General features: G+C 36.8%; 1 protein-coding gene across 1 annotated transcript in view; it reads left to right on the forward strand.

Annotated features, from left to right (window-relative positions):
- The window catches only part of GFM2 (G elongation factor mitochondrial 2), a 41325-nt gene that overhangs the window by 1840 nt on the left and 27592 nt on the right, over nt 1-11893 (forward strand). Inside the window, 6 exon segments of the mRNA XM_014451666.2 lie at nt 1443-1529; nt 2948-3032; nt 5607-5664; nt 6068-6165; nt 10193-10318; nt 11235-11323. Of these exon segments, the coding sequence (XP_014307152.1) occupies nt 1467-1529; nt 2948-3032; nt 5607-5664; nt 6068-6165; nt 10193-10318; nt 11235-11323 (519 nt within the window). The 5' untranslated portion in view covers nt 1443-1466.

Raw genomic sequence — 11893 nt, forward strand, 5'->3', positions numbered from 1 at the left:
GAAAAGTATTGTTAGCTGAACGCAAAAGAGATAACTGTTCCGGCCTTATCCGCTTCCTCTGCCATTAATGACAGGTGTTCGTCAACCAGGATTGTCTTTTGTAGAGCAACTCGAAATACCTAGTAGGATCCGGGTTTTCTCGGCCTCCCCCTCCTCAAATCAGATGAGCTGTGTTTATGGTTGGGGCGCACTCTTTTAGTAACAAAGAAACGGAATTTGCGGAGGTTGAGGCCCAGAAATCAGGATTTTAAAAAGATTCCCAGGTGATTCTAATGTGCAGCCAAGGTTGACAACCACTGCTTTAATGTCTGATTTAGTAGAAAACAGCTGGCATCTCATTCCTGCTTCTGTATTTATGTTACTATATATCTTTTTAAAAAATTTTTGGGTGAAGTGTAAGAAGATTCAGCCTTATACATGCATGTATATATGATTGGGAAAGGAAAGATTATTTTAATTATCTTTTCAGAAAATTGTGGACGCTGTAGTAGGCTTTGACAAGTGATAGTTTCTTAAAGGTTAGTTGCCATGTGAAAGCAAATCATACTAGTCAACTTTTTCTGTTCTGTTATGTTAGAATCCATTGTTCTATTTTAGAAGAGATCTAACATGCATGATTTTGCAAACATCTTGCACTTTGGCGTTAGAAATGAAGAAGAGGGAGTGGATTCAAGATATATTTAGGAAGTAAAATCAAAAGGATTTGGTGACTTCCTGAATATGGATGGTGAATATTTCTGTCTTAAGATACAGAAAAAAGCAAATTTAAGAGGAATAATAGTCTTTTGACATGGCTTCTTACATAATATTGGGCACTCTGGTTTAACCCTATCTGTTTTTGTCTCTCCATCCAATCAAATGTTTCCATGCATTTCTCATAGCTTTTATAGTGTACTCGAAACATAGAGAACATTTACTAAAACATATTTAGTAAATATGTTTTAAAACTAAAGATGCTTAGTTTCTATAATTATAGAAGAGGACTTGCTTTTGTATTTTTTTTATATATTTATGGTAGAAAAAATCAGAATATACGGATAAATAAAAAAGTTATACTACCAATGAGAAATTACCAACATGTAGGTAGATGTTTAACCTTTCTATACTTAATTCTATACATTTTACATAAAAATTTTGGTTGGTATGATATATTTTTATAATTTCAATAAATCTTTTTCTATACTGTCTATATATTTTTTTGAAGAATTAAAAGCATGTTGAAAAGAACAAGGAACATTTTAATCTTGGAACTGTATTCCTCATGTTTAGTCAGAATTTCCATTTTCTGAAAGATGCATTGTTTTTGATAGCTAAAAATATTGTTCCTACTTTTTAAAAGTAATACGTTTTTACCACATATCTACATATGCCTTACTTACATATGTATTACTGACATGGAATATGTAAACTTAGTTTTATAATCTTGTATATTTCTTTTTCAGAGGATAATAGTTTAGAGGGCCAAGATGTTGTCCAACTTGAGGATATTTGCAGTGAATCATAAGAAAATATCCAGCTTGCCCATTTGTGTAAGTTTTTCTTGTAAAATTAAATATACTTCATTTACTTTATTTCCCAAAGGGGAGATTATATATATATATAATTTATCTTTTTACAGGTATGGGAGAACCTGTAACCAAGAAGAAGCATGCCTTATCATTAGTTTATAAATTCATTTTACTGCTTTAAAATCACCTTTGCAGTATTTTGAAGAATATCTATTTCAGTATTCCATTTTGAGGTCATTAGTGGCCCAAACAATTACAGTTTTTCTCCAGTGTTTTCATTGCTAATGCTTTCAGATTACACACACTGTCTTACCTTGATCACCTTGGTGAAAATTTTAATAGCTTTGAGTTTCTTCTTTACTTTTAAAATATTTTCTTAGGATAATAGTGCTTTATTGCTAGAAACTTGGTAACTAATGAAGAAATAATATAGAAGGCACAAGCTTTTATATTCCATGATGATATAAAAGGCAGTTTGTGGCAGCCCCAAATCATTACATACTCTTAACTGTAACAATTCCAAATACATTGTCAGCCATTAAATGTGTATCTAGTGGTCCAAGTATAAATTGGGATGGAGAATATTCAGTATCTATGTGGGACCATTCGAAGATACCTGGGCAACTTTTTAAAATGCCAGCCCCTTCTTCCCCCACCCCAATGTTTTTTTGTTTTTTTGTTTTTTAATTGATTTCAGAGAGGAAGGGAGAGGGAGAGAGTGATAGAAATATCAATGATGAGAGAGGATCCTGCACACTCCCCCACAACTGGTGATGGAGCCTGCAACCCGGGCATGTGCCCTTGACCGGAATCGAACCTGGGACCCTTCAGTCCACAGGCAGACGCTCTATCCACTGAACGAAACCTAGGGCCCAAATGTTTTTTAAAAGGTTTCCAGGTGATTCTAATGTGTAGGCACTCTTTTAAATCCTGAAAACATCCAATAGTTTTAGAGTTTATGACCCCCACCAGCTCTTTGCAGTTGAAGGAGTAGCCAGGGTGAGAGACCTTTTTAACATTAATGAGTCTCTGGAAACTTCAGGATTTTGGTTCTCAAACTGTAGCTATCAGCATCACCTGGAGAGCTTGTTATAACACCGATTGTTCTGCCCCATCTCCACAGCATCTGGTTCCCTTGTTTGGAGTGGGTCCTGAGAGCTTGTCTTTCTGTAAGTTCTCTGTGATGATAATGCTGCAGGTCTAGGAGAACTGGCGTCTAAGGTCAGCTTAAAATAGCAAACTAGTATTAATTTTATTCTTTGTCTTTCCTGTAGTATAATTTGGGTTGTCACTTTTAAAAAGAATTGGAGTTAATAAATTGGGACTGCTTTAAGGAGATTTAAAGTATTTTGTCCTCTGACAAACATAGTTACAATGTTAAAACTACTGTAATGAGTCATGCTAACAAAGTTAATGTCGTTTCTTTTTCTCCTCACTAGAATATGTATTGCTCTAGAATGAGAGCAAGTTTAAAACGAATAAAGCCACTTGTGGCTCTTGGAAGAAGTTACAGTTCCCTGCCAGGTAATACTGTTAGATTCTTCTCATTTTACTTACATTGCTTGCTTGCTTGCTTCTCTCTACCTCTTCCCTCTTTTTCTACTTTCTTTCCTCCTTCTCTCCTTGACCCCTCCTCGTCCTCTCTCCCTTTCCTCCTCTTCCTTCTCCTTCTTTCTCCTCCCCTTCCCCAGTCTCTCTCATTTGTAAGCGTCTCCAACCATTTTGGAAATAGTGGCTCCTTTTACTTCTTGGCTATTGAGATTATTAGGAGTAGGGAGTATTCTGATAGATGTCAGGAGGGAACACCAATAGACATTCATGCTCCTCATCTGCTGGTCATCCTAATAAGCCGAATGAAGGGAAGGGTTGAATCAGCTTTAGTAGCTGGCTCAAAAGTGTAGCAGGTGAGTCTACTTGTAGAGTGCTCTTGCTGAAAATTGATTTTCTAGTACATTTCTGGTTTTTATACAAAAGTATTTTCTGTAAATAGAGCTTTACCAGAATAATTTATTTTGAAGGTTCTTGAGAAGTAGTTTGGTTAACTCTCTATCTGGGATAGTTTAGGGTAGCTAATAGGCTATTAAAAGCTGGGAGCCTGATACAACTTAACAAAAGGAAGATAATCCATTCAAAAAAGGGCAAAGGACCTAAATAGACACTTTTTGAAAGAGGCCAAGAAACATATGAGAACATGCTCAAACTCACTAATCATCTGAGAAATGCAAATCAAAATAACAATGAGGTACCATCTCACCCCTGTCAGAATGGCTATCATCAACAAATCAACAAATGTCAAGTGCTGGAGAGGATGTAGAGAAAAAGGAACCCTCGTGCACTGCTGGTGGGAATGCAGACTGGTGCAGCCACTGTGGAAAACAGTATGGAGATTCCTCAAAAAATTAAAAATGGAACTCCCATTTGACCCAATAACCCCACTTCTAGGAATATATCCCAAGAAATCAGAAACATCAATCAGAAAGGATATATGCACCCCTATGTTCATAGCAGCACAATTCACCATAGCTAAGATTTGGAAACAGCCTAAATGCCCATCAGCAGATGAGTGGATTAAAAAACTGGTACATCACAATGGAACACTATGCTGCTGTAAAAAAGAAGGAACTCTTACCATTAGCATGGATGGACCTGGAGAGCATTATGCTAAGTGAAATAAGCCAGTTAGAGAAAGATAAATGTCACATGATTTCACTCATTTGTGGAATATAATGAACAACATAAACTGATGAACAAAAATAGAGCCAGAGAAAAAAATATTTTAGAACAACATAAACTGATGAACAAAAATAGAGCCAGAGAAAAAAATATTTTAGAATATAATAGAAGTAATCCTGTTATTTGCAGTAATATTATATTTAAAATCATTTTTCTTGAAATATTAATGTTTATTGCATATAAATGGCTAAAATAATTTTTCTTGAAATATTAATATTTATTGCATATAAATGGCTAATTATTTTGTATCTACAATCTGAAATTAAAAATAGAAAAAATAAAAGCTGGGAGCCCAAGGAACTGACTGCTCCCAATGCTGAATGTTCTTCTTGTGTTTGATGTAAGCAAGCATATGGGAGACTTGATGAAACTAGTTTCATTCTTTTGTTCTCATTACCCATCTTTGTTGATGAAACTAGTTTCATTCTTTTGTTCTCATTACCCATCTTTGTCACGTGAGAAAAACAGAGTAAAAATACTGATTGTCTTTGTGACTTGTAAGGGCATGTGAATTTAATGGCCTGCATTATTGGTGTGAATCTAAGTTGCCGTATTTTGCTCATGCAAAATTATCTGTAGCAATACAGATTATCTTTCCATCTTCAAATCTCCATGAGGTTTCCAAAATATACAATTCTTATTATAGAAATTTGGGGAAACTGGTTTAAACAGCAGGAAGGTCTAGATTATATTTATAAATGTAAGTGCATTGTTGTTTTAATGTTATCAATAAAATATAATATTTTGTAAATTGATTTTCTGGTACATTTCTGGTTAACATAGAGTTAAACAGAGTAAGTCATTATGGACTTTTTTATTCCAGAAATGCTACTTGGCCTTTTAGAAGTGTTAGATTATTATAGCTTCTGTTCAGTAGCACCTCCCAGCCTGACTCTAAAGGTATTTTGTCCTTGGGATTGCTGAAGGAAGGTAGTTCCAAGTTGTACAGAAATTCATCATCAGCTGTTATGAGGAGTGCTTATCTTTTCAAGTCTTGACAATGCAGGCTTATAGGACTGCATTTTATATTTTTCTTTAGTTCAAGATATACTGCCTTAAGATAATTTTATGAGCATTAGTTCTTAATCTACAGCTCTATTATGGAATTGTAGGTATGGCAGAGATTGGGGTAAATCTATATTTTTCGAAGGATGTGATTTAGAAATTGTTTAAAAACTTTACGTTTTATTGCATATATAGCCTTTCTTTAGAAATTTCAGGAAAATTTTAGGTAAATGAGACTTCTATTTAGCTTAGATTTTACTTTAATTAGAATTACAGTATTTGCTTAAAATTAATTTCTTTCATCTATAAATTAAAGGAAAATTTCCTAAACAGTTTAATTTTAAACCTTTTTTTCATTAGGTTTAATAGGAAATGATATCAAATCTCTTCGTTCCATCATCAATCCTCCTATAGCTAAGTAAGTATTGTCTTTTCATTGATACTGTCTTTTCCATAGGCTACCATGAAAAGTTACAGGTTTCTCTCCTGGGCTTAATCAGCATTGTTAGTAAATGCTCTCATTTCTGTTACTTTTGCCCTACCTTATTATAAGTACATGTTATGTATCTTAGAAGCTATTTTCACAATTGAAAGAAAATAATTTTAATGTAGGAAGAGCACACTTTTCATAGAAATAAATGTAAGATATTTATAAGATTGTAGTTAGTTCTTTTGACACTTATTTTGTCAGAATACTGTGGTCGTGATATATTTTCTAATTTTTACACCAGCTTCAAAATTTGCACAGCATATTTGGGTTTTACAGTTTTAGTAATGTCCACCTGATAACACATGTCTTTTTTTTTCTCCCTTTTAAACAGAATCCGTAATATTGGAATTATGGCTCATATTGATGCAGGCAAAACTACCACCACAGAAAGAATATTGTACTATTCTGGATACACAAGATCACTGGGAGGTTAGAATGGATTCCTCCTCTCCCTATCCCCCATTAGCAAAAACATCATTGGAAAATATTTTGATTAAGAAGTCAACCCAGAGATCTTGAGTATGGCATGGAGGCACTATTATCTAAACCACAGCATACAAATAAGGTAGTTGCTACACCCACAAAAGGGTCTTTCTAGGTTCAACTAAATATTCAGACTCATGAGACTGTCTTAGGCCACAGTGTGGGCTACTGGCCTATTCAAGCTGTAGGGCAGAAACCATAACTTACCAGCAGACCAGCAAAAGGTGTTTCTTTTGTAGGAGTTCTAAAAGCAGCCTACATGGATATCTGGGAACTGTTGTCTTTGGCCAACAGTGATTGCTTAATTGCAAGGTAACAAGATTCATAGGAGCCACTCTGGCTTAGAAGACTTATGCCCTCTAGAAATGAATCTCTCTTCTTACAGCTCCCTGGACTACCTTCAGGGTTTCCCACAAGGGACATGCCATGGCCTACTCAGGGAAACCTAAAACTATGTATCTCCATCAGGTATATATACTTCATTTATAGTTCTTCCAATTCAGGTGTAGCTTACCAATCAAAATTTTTCCTAAAAGTTGTGTGCCTAGCTACATAGTTGACATACTTCTGTTTTCTAGAAGAAAAGAACCAAACAGTTAACCAGAGGTCAAATTATCATGCAGAGAAATAAAGGATTTTGTTAATTTTCACTCCACAGTAGTAGTAGTCTTTACCTAAGTTTTGGATTTATTTTTTAATTATAACATGTCAAAAACTGTTGTTCTTGATCAGGCATTCACATTTCAAACCCCATGTAGCTTTTTTTGTTTTTACATAACCATGCCCTTACTCCACTCTGGAAATTAAGCTTCAACAAGTCTGGTATGGCCTGGATGTTACACATTTATGATTGTTACGTTTCTCTGATGAATCAACCCTTTTATCATTAACCCTTTTATCATTATGAAGTGCCTTTCTTTATTACTGGTAAAACAGTTTGTTTTGAAATTTACAATGGAGGTCATAAGTGGAAATGAGTATCTTTTTCCAAAGCTCTGCAGTGATTTTGAAGTACACTGTATTGGGAACCATTTCTTTGGATTCTTGTAATCTTTTCTCAGAGTGCATTTCAAATGGAGATTCCAATCCTCCTCAGTGTTCTTCTTCCACTGAGCCAAACCGGTCAGGGTGGTTTGTCAATTTTATTAACTTTTCAAAGAACCAGCTCTTTACTGCATCAATATTTCTATTTTTGTTCTCTGTTTCATTTACTTCTCTAGTTTTTATTATTTCCTTCCTTCTGACATTGGGTTTTTTTTGTTGTTTTTTTTGCTTTTTTTTTTATACATTGGGCTTTGTTGTTCTTTTTCTAGTTCTTTTAGGTGAAATGTTAGTGGGGCTCTGGTGATGGCCGAGTCCACCATTCTTGTGTGTTGTTTGTGGAGCGGCGTGGGTAGTGCTCTGGTGTGTTCTGAAGCTGGCCACCAGATGTGTTGGTTCTTGAAGCTCTTGGGAGAGACTGGTGCTGGACAAGGTCAGCTGCAGTTTGTGCCCAGGTTGGATCTACCTGGTAGGAGCTACAAACTAAGCTGTGGTTGGTTGGCATTTATGCTGGGCTTAGAGGCATTTTGGAGAGGCTGTGCTGTGAACCGAGGCTGTCTGCCATAGTCTGGGCTTGGGGCCCTTTGGTGGCACTACGACGTGAGCTGAGGCCAGCTGCCACTTGTGCTGGGCTGTGGTCACTTAGTTGAAGCGGTGTTCCAAAGCAAGACTGGTCACTGTTTATGCCAGACTGTGGTCACCGGATGGGAGTTACAATGCAAGCTGAGAACAGTCACCATTTGTGCCGGGCTTGGGGCCACTTAGCCAGAGGTTTAAGGCACACCAAGGCCAGCTGCTGCTTGTTTGGGGTTTTGGACCTTCAGGAGATTTTAGGAAAGTCTGCAGGTCGAACCAAGGCAGAACCACTTGTTTAAAAAAGCCGCTGGAAGAGGTTTGGTTGTGTGCACCAGTTGGGTGAGGCAGGTCTCAGGTAATCACCAAGGCAGGGCAAGCCGTGGTAGCCAGGTTGATGGAGAGCACAGATACGGTTCCTGCCTGCGCTATACCTGCTGGTTGGGGGTGGGCTCAACAAAGAAACAGTGCGCCTGCCAGTGCTTGCATCTCCAAGAGCTTTCCAGACCCCTGCTCCTTCAGCCCTCACCCTAAAGCTAGCCAATTCAGTTCCTCCCAGGCGTTCCTGATGCTTTTCCAGCTGCTGCCCCTGTGTTGGAGCCCAGGGCAGATGAGTTTGTGAGTGAGTGAGTGGAAGTGGGCCCTTCAAGAGGACGCCTAGGTCTCCAGCTGTCCTCCATTTCACTCGGACACAGTCCCTGCTGGTTTTCACAGCTGTATGTGATGGGACCCCTATTGCTGGCACTGGAGCCCTGGGCTAGGGAGTCGTGTTCAGCTGGGACTCCTTGCTCCTCAGAGGGAACCACTTTGGGTGTGGAACCTGCCCATTCTGTGTCTTTCCCCACCCACTAGTCTCAACATGGCTTTATATCCTTAGTTATAGGGCTTCTGTTTAGCTAGTCTTCAGGTGCTTCTCAATGATGGTTGTTCTAGAATTTAATTGTAATTTTGATGTCATGGAAAGAGGCAAACAGTATTTACCTACTCTGCCATCTTGACTGGAAGTCCTTTTTTTCATTTATTTTACTGTATAAATTTAATCAGGATAAAATATATGTTAAGAATTTTAGGGCAGGGGTTTGGGGTGATGGGTGAAAAAGGTGAAGGGATTAAGAAGTACAAATTGGTACTTACAAAATAGTCACAGGGTGTAAAGTACAGCATAGGGAATATAGCAGGTAATATTGTATGACTGTGTATGGTGCTGTGGTCACTTAGTTGAGGGGGGCACTTTGTGAAGTATATGATTGTCTAATCACTATTCTGTACACCTGAAACCAATACAAAAATAATATTGAATATAACTATAATTTAAAAAATAAATGAATGAATTTTGAAAAAATTCATTCATTTATTTTTAATTTATTAATTAATTTATTATATTGCAGATTACTTTTTGGTTATCAGGATGAACTTTATTCATGACTCTATGCTATAGAAGTTCTACCAAGACTTTATTTGGATTTGTATAAATAAATTCCTCCCATCCAACCCCACCCCCCTTTTTTGAAAATTTAGTAATAAGCATTTATAAAGGATCACTTGGGAGGAATTTTTCTTTACAGTGTTCCATTTACTTAACACTTACTGAGCTAGGTACTTTATGTATATATAGTCTCGTTTCATTCTTGTAATACCCCAACAAGGTTGGCTTTATTAGCCTGATTTCACAAAATAGGTTAAGCAACTTGTTCAAGATCACAGAGGAGTAAGTGGTAAAGTTGGGATTTAAATCTGGGTCTGTCTGTGCTCTTTCATTGCACTGCTCTGCCTTGGGTCAAGAGGTCAGGTGTGAGCGACATCAGATAAAGAAAACTAAAAGTTAAACTTAACGTTAAAAAGTAAAAAGTTAAAAAATAAAAGTTAAACTAGGGAAAAATGAAAGAAGTATATGGTTCAGTAAAAGTAAAATATTTCGTATATTTTAATCCCAATTGTTACAGAAAAATTATTTTTATGGGAAAATTGCTAATCATGCTGAAAGATCTTTTTCTAGAATAAGGATTTGTTTAGAGAAGGATTAAGGCAGTGGTTCTCAATCTTCTGGCCCTTTAAATACAGTTAGTTCCTCATGTTGTGACCCAACCATAAAATTATTTTCGTAGCTACTTCATAACTGTAATGTTGCTACTGTTATGAATCGTAATGTAAATATCTGATAGGCAGGATGGTCTTAGGCGACCCCTGTGAAAGGGGTCTCGACCCACAGGTTGAGAACCGCTGGATTAAGGACTCTAAATATTAAACCAAATATTTTATGAATAATTTTTAAAGCAAAATTAAATTGTTAGGTAGACATCAGGTACCAAGAAAATGCTCTTGCGGTTAAGCTTAAGTATGTCATCTTTTTCCTGGTTAGATGTTGATGATGGAGACACAGTGACAGATTTCATGGCTCAAGAGCGAGAAAGAGGCATTACTATTCAATCAGCTGCTGTTACGTTTGATTGGAAGGGGTACAGAGTCAATCTAATTGATACACCAGGTATGGTGCTGTTCTAGCAGTGATGCTGTATCATTTCAGGGTTTTGTTTGTATATGTGTTTTCTTAAATTGTAAAAAACCTATAAAATTTATCATCTTAACGATTTTTAAGTGTACGATTAAGTAGTGTTAAGTGTATTGATATTATTGTGAAACAGATCTTCAGAACTTTTTCATCTTTTTTTAAAATATATTTTATTGATTTTTCACAGAGAGGAAGGGAGAGGGATAGAGAGTTAGAAACATCGATGAGAGAGAAACATCAATCAGCTGCCTCCTGCACACTCCCCACTGGGGATGTGCCTGCAACCAAGGTACATGCCCTTGACTGGAATCGAACCTGGGACCCTTGAGTCCGCAGGCCGATGCTCCATCCACTGAGCCAAACCGGTCAGGCAGAACTTTTTCATCTTGTAGAACTGAAACTCTGTACCCTTTAAACAATTATTCTTTTTTGTCTCCTACCACTCCTGGTAACCACCATTCTAATTCTATAGCTATGGAATTGACTACTTTACATACCTCATATTAGTAGAATCATACAATATTTGTTGTTTTGTGACTGGCTGACGTCACTTAGCATAAAGTCCTTCAAGGTTCATTTATGCTGTGGCATATGATAGTATTTCCTTTCTTTTTAAGGCTGCATAGTATTCCATTGTACATAGATAACACATTTCATATATATACAAAATTTTGTATCTGTACCATTTATCCATCAGTGGACATAAAGGTTGCTGCCACCTCTTGGCTATTGTGAATAGTGCTGCTCTGAACATAGGTGTGCAGATATCTTTTTTATACTCTCCTTTTGATTCTTTTAGATATATCCCCAAAGTGGGATTGCTGAGTAACACATTTGTTTGTTTGTTTTTGTTTTAAGGTTTTAAGTGTTACATGTTTCATCTCTTTCTTAGGTCATGTGGACTTTACCTTGGAGGTTGAGCGCTGCCTGAGGGTGCTCGATGGTGCAGTGGCTGTGTTTGATGCCTCTGCCGGTGTAGAGGTAAAAAATATGCCAAAGTAAAATAAAAATAGAACAGCATGATTTTTTTAAAAAGTAGAAGGTGTCAGATTTAGTTTACTATAACCCTTTATTTGGTAAGCTGATGTAAATCAAATTATAATTATAAGAAGTTGGAATTTAATATTGAGATGTGACTTCAGCTATTTCATAAAAAGGAAAGTACATTTGCCTTTCTATAGGAAATATCAAAGTTAGTGTTGAATTGTGAAAGGTCTGAGATTCTACCTTATTTTTATGCTAACAAGTTAGCCTGCCATAGTTTTATGGATTTTGGCAGAATATACAAGACTCCTGAGTTAGAGACAAAAGACTTTATTAGTCACAGAAATAGCAATAGCCAGAATATCAGCACTTTCCTGTGCTGGTACCCCAAGCCCTAAGTCCCAGAGGGTGACCAAAGGGAGTCAGGTGACAGCTGCACCACAGAGGAACCTGTGCTTAGAAAATGCAGCTAAATTACAGTGAGCTGGAGAGAGACATTCCTTCCAGGGTTGTAAGCAAACCTGCTTTTTGCTGTGGATGGAGACACTGTTTCCATCTTTCTAATGT

The sequence above is a fragment of the Myotis lucifugus genome, unplaced genomic scaffold (assembly GCF_000147115.1).
Source record: "Myotis lucifugus unplaced genomic scaffold, Myoluc2.0 scaffold_0, whole genome shotgun sequence".
NCBI lineage: Eukaryota > Metazoa > Chordata > Mammalia > Chiroptera > Vespertilionidae > Myotis > Myotis lucifugus.